Source organism: Rhagoletis pomonella, unplaced genomic scaffold, assembly GCF_013731165.1.
Source record: "Rhagoletis pomonella isolate Grant_MI unplaced genomic scaffold, Rhpom_1.0 Rhpom_scaffold_00002, whole genome shotgun sequence".
NCBI lineage: Eukaryota > Metazoa > Arthropoda > Insecta > Diptera > Tephritidae > Rhagoletis > Rhagoletis pomonella.
The window spans coordinates 28,988,784-28,999,728 of record NW_023458556.1 but is presented as its reverse complement, the minus strand read 5'-3'; the positions used below and the strand labels follow the sequence as shown (position 1 = coordinate 28,999,728).

The following is a 10,945-nucleotide window of genomic DNA, read 5'->3' as shown; positions in this document are numbered from 1 at the left end:
AAAAAAACACACCGCGCCTAAATAAATATGCCTTGCAGCATTGAATTGCTGTCGAGACTTGAAAAGCAGATCAAAAACCATAAGCACAACAAATATCAACAGAGCGAAAACAACAAAAAAAAAAATTTAAAAGAACACGGGAAGATCGAACACCCAACTCCTGGGAAAAGGACACTTGGCGACTGAAGCACACATACACGTGCATATGCATCAAAGGTAAATACATACATACAAATGCAGTCAGCGCGGCAGTTCCCACGTTCAAAACGCGCCATCGAATAAGCGCGATCGGTGTTGAGCAGTTTGTTGGCCGTGTTATTTCCGAACTGGTGGTGTTGTTGTTGTTGGCCTCTTTTGGTGTTGTTGGAGGACACTATGGCAAATGGCTATACCAGTGAGTGTGTGTGTGTTTTTTTTTTTGTATTTTGTGCGCTGATCCTCGACAATACCGAACAACCCAACAGCGATGTGCAGTGTTTTGGAAAGACCGCGCTCTGATAGATATGTACATAGGCAGTCAGTCCATCAGTGATAAAGCCAGACAGTGCTGCGCGTCAATGTGACGGCCAATATTTTAGACAGTCATGCACTCAAGGCAATTTGGGCTTAATGCGCGTAGTTGTTGCCTGCGTCGATCCGCATGCGCAACACTCTCATCAATTTGGATTGGATATTTATGTACGCATGCGCATACATACGCTTAACTTATTTATATGTGTTTATATAATAAAATATACTCTAATGGCGTTTTCATGCGTAAATACATATAACAGTATCATCATTTTGCAGAACATTCACAGGATATTTGATAGTTAGCGGTGCTTTCATAATTTTGATGATTATGTACATCTCTCATAAATTCATATTTTTATGAGCGCAAAGGTAAAATTTTAAATGTACATACAAGCATGCATTCTTATCTATCTATGAGAAAGACCTTTCGCCTTTGTAATCGTCAGCGGTCGTTTCGCTCATCAGTTGATGGGACTGCGCGCCTGCGCCTGCGCCTGCGACTGCTCGACTCATTTGAATATTTTACCTTGCTGTTGTCACCGGGACATGTAAGGCATTCATTCGGCTGCTCCTGCGTGCATTACTTAGCATTTATCGCTTGAAGGCGACGAGCGTTTCACTGTCATCCGGCATTCTACTATAAATGTCAGCTACTACTACTCCCTTTTGGTGCTTAGGCGGCCAGCGCTGCCATATGGTTTTGCATGCTTGGACGCATACAAAGATTATAATGATCCGAGGAAGACAGCAGGGTAAAAGTGAGAAAAAACGTTTTTCTTTTTTTTTGAAAACCGTTGGACAAAAATATTCACTCATACATATGCATGTAAGTGTTTTCTTACATAAATTTGCTTATTTGGGACATTACTGTTAGTGCAAAGCTGCTTTGCTTTCATATAATATATATGTACATGGCTACATACATTTGTATGTATATCCTGTTCGCCGCTTAATGACTGCCTCCCTGCAGGACCCTGGTACGTTTACTTTGTTCTCATAATTTGCTTTCCATAAAATGTCTACGAATTTCCATAAGCCACCAACAAATGTTACCAACCCATATACATACATATGTACATAAATACATCGTATAAAAATTTAGCTTCGTTCATTAATTTTATTGCTGTTGCATGTTGTTGTTCCATTAATGATTGTCGCTTAATAGTTGCAGGTCGTTTCCGGTTTGTCAATGTTTGGCTTGGTTGTGGTTTCATTGTTGTTGTGTTGTCCCGATCGCGGTTCGTGTTTTACTTCCACAACAGCAAATAAAAACGAAAATCAACTTTTTAACGGCTCTTTTCTTTATATATGTATGTGTGTATGTATGTAGAAAGTATGTAGGACTCTCTTAAGTGCTCTTTCTTTATTTTATAGCCTATTCAATTATATTAACCCGATCATTAAGTCTAATATTTGGTTAGATTTATGAAGGAAACCTTCGACTGTAATCCCATTAACTCTTCCAAAGAAACTTAAAGCTATTTTGAAAAATATGAGCAGATAGGTTATTTGCTTTGTTAGTTGGTTATGGCATAACAAATGTTGGGAATTGGCGGGGGAATTGAAAACCGAATTGAATATGGAGTCCTCAAAAAGCACATATTTTAGAAAAAAAATAAACTTAAATTTAAAAATAGCTTCGTAGAAGAAGCCTCTCTGTTTGCTATTTTGTAGGCTATGTTAAACACATTAAGCTTGCAGTATTTGGTGAAAACTGCATGATCCATCTTCCCATGGATTGTTCAGAGTGCACTTAGAATCAAGCATTTCAAAAGCTGTTACTTGCATCTCACCTGCTCTTCGCCATCGACGATCAACAGTCATGGTAAATCTGCGTTAGGCAAAACAGCAACCCAACAACCAACAGCAACAGGAGTCTAGCGTCCCTAAGGAAAAGGAAACAAGGACAGTAGCCACAATACATGCCCTGAAGTAATAATATCATCACTGGGAAAATAGCGTCTTGTGAGCTTTCTGGGGATAGATGCAGGACTAGCCTAATGACCAGCGGTAGGGCCAATAACTTTACCAAAGTCCCCCACAACCGTACAGCTCGCCAATCAGAAAGGTTCTGCTCAAAATTTAAGACCGCTTCTTTAATTGGACCTGGATTGAGATTTCCAGTACGAGGCTGCTTTCGCCTTTTCATCGGAGCGAACACTTCTCAAGGCTTCTGAATGGAGACACAGGTATCCGGTTTTATGAAGAAGTACCTGGACATAGTCATCCCTGCTCATGTCATTCCTCTCAACCAGCTTATGTATACATGTCCGAAGATTGGAATATCAGTCCTGTTGACGATGCTACGTGAAAGAATTTGACTGGACCTCACAATTGTGGCTACAGACCTGGAAACAATACCATTTGCCTGGCATTTCAAATCCTTGAAGCACATCGGCCCACGACGACCTTTTCGTCGAGTTTAATACTAACTTTGACAGCCCGAAGGGAAGCAGTCTTTACGTCACCCTATCTAAATTTGAAATCATTGAAAAACTAACACAGATGTGTGGGGTGAAGCGAGATCTACATATGACCCTGTTCGACTGGGCGACGGGTTTCCAAAAAAGGTGGAATTTCAAACCATGAGAGCTTTTTAACGACATGGATATGTAAAGTTAGTCAAGCGAACACAATGGTTAAACTACTGACGCAAGTTGTTCGTTGGCTGCGCAAATCGGTAAACGGTTGTAGTACCAAATAAAAAGAGTTTTATCGTCTAACGTAGTCAAACCTTACAATATCTCAGAAGTATTGTCGTATGGTATGTTAACAATTAATTATTATGTGACGGGTCCTAAGAACAACGCTCTACTTACCCAACTTACTGTGGATGTACATTTGTATTTTAATAGTATGGACCGCTACTTACTTGAAGACGGCCAGGCGGCCATACTTTCTGGTGAAAAGACGTGGCTATCTTCAGATGGCTTTCGTAAAGAATAAGTCTGAACTGTTCGACCAGCACCCAGAAATTCGTGGGTTAGTCAGGGTGAACAAATATGAACATATACCTGCATTGAGACTAAGTTTAGGGGCGGAACTTTGAGAGCATGCCTAGAAGAAAAATTATAGGCTAAAGATCATATCAAACTGCCTAATGCCCAACACACATTTAGGTTAGAGAACGATTCGAATTCTAAAGTGTTTCTCTGGGGTAGAAGGTTAGAAGATGATTAGAGAACCTAGCGAGATCAACAAAAAAGGGATTTAGTTCTCATTATCGAGAAAAATGTTAGATATCCAACTGTGGACTAACATTTAATTCTAATAGTTTTCGATTCGAGAACTAAACTTAGAATTCTAATGTAAAATTTACATAAATATTTCTATGTGCAAAAGTTTTAACGATGATAAATATGAGTAAGACGTTTCTGTTGCATTTGTAATGGCCTCACATCCAAACATATTGGGCTTGGATAGCACAGGGCAACACTAATTTTGGTGCAGCAAACGTTAAAGCTATTTTTGATAGATGTTTTTGTGCTGATTAAGAGTCCGTAGATATAAAGATTCCACAAGCTCCAGAAAAACGTGGTGAAATTGGAAAAAAAAATCATGTAAAAGTGAGTAATTAAAAACAAAAATTTTTAAGGCAAGCTTTTATTAGTGATAAATAAAAGAAGAGAAAAATCGACATCCGCACCACCCAACCTGGAACTTTCTACATTTTCTAAAGTTTTTTGTAGTTGCTTGCTAATTATTCAAGCAAAAGGTAAAAACAAATATTTTGTGTGATTTTAAAGCTGAATATGTACTAAGATTTAATCGGGCTCGTGAAGTTTTTAATTTTAAAATTTCAATAAGAAAATTAAAAATCTTTTATCGGTAACTAAAGGAGGTTAAAAACAGGATTATTCGAAAACTCTCATCAAAATTTAAAGTCTCTATTTATGACTTGAATTTTTTTCGCAACATACGAATTCCATTGAAGTAAAATTTAGATTTTCTGAATTTTATCAAATAAGTTTATCCATCTGTAAGTGTATTTTAGTTTAAGGTTTGTTTTTTAACATTGCGTTAGAGATACTAAAAGGCAATAATTAATGTTGTAAAAATATGTTTTATTTGAGATTTCATCAGTACAAATATGCAAGTAAAATAATTTAACTATAACTTAACCAAAACCAATTTATTCATATTCACATAAACTTAATGAAATGTCTTCCGAAAAACTTATAGTAAATGTTTGTTTTGCTTCGTTTACTGTTTACAACACTAGTATTAACTAAAAAAAGGAAAGTAGTATATTTACAATCAATCGCTTATATTTCAATAAATGCATGTTTTTAAGTATAAAATATATTACTTCTTATCGTATAACTAACTGGTGCCATTTTCGAAAAATGTAAGCGTCATCAACAATTTTCGCAAAAAAATGCGAAATTTTACAAATAGATTTCCCACCCATTCACCCCCATCGTGCCATCAACAGCTGAGCAGTTCCATTTCTACAGCAGCACACCACCACCACCATCTGATTTTGGCGTATGCGCCTCCCACCAATCCAACACCTCGATAATATTCTCGTCGGGCAGCCCGCCTAACGTCTCATTTGCTGCCACAGTTGCGACCGCATCAAGCAGAGCGTTGTTGTACTCCTTCTTCAAAATGATATTCGTATTTTCGTAATAAGAATTGTCCGCATCAGTGCCATAGAATGATGGCAGTCCGGGCGTGGTTGGGGTTGTTGCGCCGGTGGGCACAAATACCATCATTGGGGTCGTCGCCACGTTCGTTGGCGTGGCTCGTGAACTGCAACGTTCCGACGGCGGTGACATTGTGGACAAGGGCGCGTGGTTAAGTAATAAACGTTCCTGCAATTGTTGTTGGAATAACATTGCGCCGCCCGCAGACAAATTCTCCGCGGATGAAGGCGACACATTCGAGGGAACAAAGTCCGTTAATGTATCATTGAATTCCTGCTTAATCGCGTGCGGCGACTGCAGCGACAACGTTGTAGGGGTGGTTGCCAATGCCACAAACTGTTGTTGGCGGCGGCGTTCGTTTGCATCGTCTTCATTGCCATCGCAATCATCAGCGGTGGCCGTCGTTGTGGCACACGCCTGTAATAAAAGTGTATCATTATCGGCAGGTGATAAGTTGGCTGACCCTTGCGTTGGTGTTTGTGGCTGACACAGTTGTTGCACCCGCTCTTGCTGCTCCCGCTGCTGCTGATGTAATGATGAACGCATCGTTGGGGATGATTGCACTGGCGATCGCGATAATGCGCCGGCAACCGCTACATTTACACATTCTTCGCGTGTCTCCCCATCTGTCGGCGCGGCCGCAGCAGGGTGCCGTTGTAATGCGTCCGCCATCGCGGCAGGTGCAGCGTTAATTGATGTTGCAGACAACGACGGCGAAATATGTGGCGATGATGTTGTTGCTGCAGGACTTAGGCAATTAGTGTCGATTAAAGCCTGAAAGGACTCATCATCAAGGCTGGAGTTTGGCGGCGAGTGCGGTGCATTGCCCATGAAGAGTGCATTTGGGGTGAGCAGCTGATAGGTGTTGGTGCCCGGTATGCGTATATACTGCATGCCATTGATGGTCGTTAGGTTCGGTAGCAAGTCAAATTCGTAGGCGTCCGCATCGGTCGCGTCGGCGGTCGGTTGTGAGATCGATTGATTGCCAAAGTTTGTGTTATTTAGATACTCCTCCACGTCGTAGTTGCTTAAAGTATCGTCAAAATTTGTGTCGTCAAGCGGCGGCGAAAGCGCATCGAATTCGTCTTTGATGAAAGTGAAGCTGTCATCGCTCGATGAACCGCCATGCATCAGTGATAGGCCACGATCGCTGCCGATGGGGAAATTAAAGCCAAGTAGGCGCTCCAAGCTGCGTATGTACTCGACAGCCATGCGCAGCGTCTCCACTTTGCTCAGTTTCTTCACGGTGCCACGCCCATTGCCTTGTGCCTCGAACGCCTCGGCCACCTCTTCGGGTATGCGCTCACGTAGTGCTGCGAAACCGTTGTTCACTTGCTTGACGCGATTGCGTTCACGCGCATTCCGGCGCGCCACCGCCTGTGGCAGCGGCAGACCTTTGCGTCCAGGAGTGCCAGCGGGTTTCTTCGCACCGGGCGTGTTGGGCTTTAAGCGATTCGCGCTTGTAGCTGCCACTTTATGGGTAGCATTCTTAGGCGTCTTTTCGCGTGCATTCTCATCCTTATTGACGACCTTTGGACGCTTGCTGGGTACCTTAGGTTTCTCAGCTTTACTTTCACCTTCTGCCTTCTCAATTGACTTCATCACAGCCATCTCGTTAGCGGTGCGCTTGCGCACACCAATCGTAGCGCTAAGCGTGCCCGCATTATTTACGCTGCCATACATGCCGAAATCCTTGATCTTGCGTACGATGGTATTGACATTGCCGTTATTGGTGATATTCAGCGCATTACCGCTGCTCTCGCTCAGCACATTTTGCATGGTTATACGGCTAAAAGACTTGCCAAGGCTGATGGTTGTACACCCGTTTCCTACTACAACTCCTCCATTATTGAGCAAATTCTCATCGCCAGTGGGCGGACTGGCACAAAGGTTGCTGCTGCTGTTATTGTTGGCGCTCATCTTCAAGCCTTGCGGCAGGTTGTAGCTGAGTATGCTCAGTGCCATAAGTAGGCCGAGTAGGCGCCACTTAAAGCGTAGCTGCTAATTAGCGCGCCTGCACGTCGATTATGTCTTTCACTTGCAGATGAATATACTATGTATACAAACAATCGGTTGGTTCGAACTTGATTTTAGTTGATTTGCCTCGCTAAAATTTATTATTTTTTGTTGTTTTGTCTCTATCTTCCCGCCACAACCAGCTCGTTCGCTGGCCCGTTTACGAATACACCGTTTCGACTTGAAAATTTTTACAAAATACAACCGAAATTTTCGTTTGACTTTACTGCCGCTGCCGCTTCGGCGGTTGCTAGAGCTACTTCTATGCTTCGTTTGTGCACTCACTTTTGTTGGTGCGCGAGGTGAGTGTTCTGACTGATCCTGTTGGTAGGACAGCTGCTGCTTTGCTTGTGTGTCGCGTGCCCGATGTCTTGCAATGAAATGTCATGGGGCGTCGCTCGCAACAAACGTCCTACCTTGCTTTGCCTTGCCACACCACACCACACCACACCACTCCACAGCACACCGCAAAGCAACGCGTAAGGCAGCGGCGCTGCAACGCTGTGCGAGTCACAAAAACATCATAGCTGTATACTTGATCGAGCGTAGAGCATAGTGGCTGAGCGTAATGCCATTCATCTATCCATCCACCAAAAAATGCAGGAAATGACTTCGGTGACTGTTGGTGTTGTGGCACAATGCAAACGCCGTACAATAAACAACAAAAATTATCCTGGCGCTCTAGCTCTGCCACAGTTGACGCCCGATGATTCTCTATATAAGCTAAAATGTATGCAAGTTTGTATGTACTACGCACAAAGGTAGCACAACAATAATGTCTGCAGCACAACAATGCGCCGTAAATTGAATTTATTGTAGCTGCTAGAAGTACATAGTCACACACAGACAACCATAGCGCAACTAAATTCAATTTCGGTTCTCCACAAATAAAAAGTAAGTATATTAGGGTGCACCACTATCCATACAAAAAGGAGTTAGTACTGTTTTTCCAAGGGAAATATACAATTTACTTTAAGACTTCCGCTAAAATATTTCGGCAAAACATTGCGTGAAACTCTCAAAAAAGCTAGTTTTTTACATGTAAATAAAATTATTTTTTAAAAATAATTTTGTAGAAAATCAACTCAGATGATAGAAAAAATGTAGTTTAAAAGGTCTGCATAAAAATGTTTAAAAATTGCATCAACAGAATAAAATACAATGAGTTTTTGGCAGGGACCGAACATAACAGTTATTGATGAAAACTGTCATGGAAAATTTCACTATGAAGGAAATGCTCTACAACTAAGTGATACATAACCAGCGATTTCTTTTTTCACCGAGACTCAAATTTGAAAATAAATTTTTATTTGCAATTTTTATGCAAAACTAAAAAAATAACAATTATTTTTGAGTTTTATATTATACGTCTTAGATAACAGTTATTGAAGGCTTTTATTTATAAAAATCATCAATAAAAATCAGGCAGTGACTTTTACTTTTTAAATCATTCGTATAAAAGTCATTAACATTTTTCGCAGTTAAGAAGGTGTTGGGAAACAAAAGTTTACTACGACTTATACAAATGATTTTTATAAGTATAATTTAAAAAATTAAGGTCAGTGACTGATTTTTATTTATGAATTCTATAAATAAAAGTTTTCGATAACTGTTATGTAAGACATATAATTTAAAAATCAAAAATAAATGTTATTTGCAGATTATTTAGGTAAAAATCAAAAATAATTGTTATCTTGGATTTATAAAATAAAAGTCACAAACAACGGTTATTTAAGGAGTAATTTAGTAAAAGTCAAAAAATAATTGTTAAAGAGCGATTTTTTTTAATAAAATTGTAACTGTTACGGTCCCTGGTTTTTGGAGGTATTTTCATATCGGTCTAGCTCACCTAAATCCAGGGCTGCAAATTGGTTTTTGAACCGCCCCGTCGCACAGTGCGGCCGAAATCCAAAAGTGCGGCCAAAATTCGAAGCTTTAAAGAAATAATTCGAAATTTTGTACTAGTGGGTTTTCAGGGTCGTTAAATACGAATCCGCTGTCAGAATTGCAAAATTAAAAATTGCGGATCCAGTATGGCGTCTGGTAAATTTCGAGCTTTTTAATTAGATTTCTTAGAAAGATTCTGAGTATGGAGTTTTATAGCCCACTTAATTCTAGTATAAGTTTGAAGCAGCTAGAACTTACCGTTGATTTTTGGCAATTTTTTTTTCTTGACAGTGCCAGTCATTTCTTTCCATACGAAGTATGTTCGATGACATGAAGAAAATGAGCTAATACAGCGTTTTATTACTGTTTCATTTAACAACTCAAATTTTGTTAAAATAGCATAAAGAAATAAGGTTTATATATCTACTTCTAAAAAAATTTCTGTTACAGTGTTGATATTCCCAAAATTGTTTACGCATTTTACTAGCCTTCAGAAGTAGACTCCATTTGGTTTTGTTGAATTTCCATTACCCAAAGTACTTCTTATGCAAAATTCTTAGTATGCTATTTTTGTCTACTCGATTAGGCTGACCACTTGTCCAACCCTTAAAAAAGTTTATTAAAACTGTTCTAATTTCGCTTTGAACACATTTTCTTTCATACAAAAAAAGAAAATAATTGTCCAATATACTTTGTATGGATGAAAATCTATGAAAAATTGCCAAAAATCAAATTAAAATTTAAAAAAAATTTCTTAGAAATTCTTATTAAAAAGTTTGCATTTTAGACGAAACTTTGCAGAATTTTCATAATTTTTGTACAAAGTTTCAAACTTGCGTTTATGTATAGGGTTGAAAAAAATAAATATTTAATAAGCAAAAGAAAAGTAGTCAAAACTTGATAGAATGTCGCGACCTTATTTAGTGTTCCACCACTATACATGTGGATATTTGAATTTGATCTCAGTAACACACCCTTTACTTTTTGTATTATGGATTCGTCATATTTTTGTAATATTTGTATCCTTTAGCATAAATGAATTGCATTATTTTAACCGGTACTCAAGAACCGGTTCTTGTACCGGTATATTTTATAATTCCAGTGGAAAACAGATTTTTTTTTTTTTGGTGATTCACCCTAATGTATGTATATAAATAATTCACTACAGCTCAGCTAATGTTACCCATGCGCAGTGCCAAACAGCAGCGCTACACCTCAAACGCTTGCGCACGAGCGCATATGCACGTATGTATATATGTATGTATGTATGTGTGAGCATATGCAAGTGGGTACAAATGTATTTCAACCCCTAGGTTGGGTGCCAGAGCATTAATATCTTGTAGCACCATAAGCTATCGTCCGCATAGTCTCCCCTTCCCTTATTTTAGCCGTATTTTCCATATGTTGAAGTTGGCTGCGGTTGCGTGGCCGCCACCCGTTTCCACACTCGCTGCCACTGCTCTGCTGAGAAAACTGACATCTGATTTTGTACACCTCCTCTCTGCTTCAAATTGCTCGCCTCTGAAATGTTCTATACCTTCACATACATATGTGTGAGTGGCTAATGCGCCTGCCCTAGGGGTGGCTCAAACCCGATTGTATATCATTATAACAAACATGCATACGTACATATATATTTGTACATTGAAAGATATGTATGTATGTATGTATGTGTATTAATGCATTTGCCCACCTTTATGGCTTATGTGCGAGTATTTAATAATATTGTACCTTAGCATTTAGTCGGGGGAAAAATACATACAAATACATTCTCCAGTTAAATTAAAAAACAGTATAGTATATCATATATATATGTACAAGTATATGTACATTCATACCTATCTGCTACATATTTTGATAAGTATATAGCAAAAAAGTTT

At 39.4% G+C, this 10,945-nt stretch overlaps 1 protein-coding gene across 1 annotated transcript; it reads right to left on the bottom strand.

Annotated features, from left to right (window-relative positions):
* Positions 1–4,658: 4,658 nt before the first annotated feature.
* LOC118733384 (achaete-scute complex protein T8) lies at positions 4,659–7,604 on the bottom strand. Its single transcript, XM_036462749.1, has one exon. The coding sequence runs from the start codon at positions 7,125–7,127 to the stop codon at positions 4,965–4,967; it is 2,163 nt and encodes a 720-aa protein (XP_036318642.1). The 5' UTR covers positions 7,128–7,604; the 3' UTR covers positions 4,659–4,964.
* Between the last annotated feature and the right edge of the window lie 3,341 nt (positions 7,605–10,945).

Coding starts and splice junctions, on each gene's coding strand:
- LOC118733384 (XM_036462749.1), bottom strand. CDS start 7,127: ATGGCACTGAGCATACTCAGCTACAACCTGCCGCAAGGCTTGAAGATG.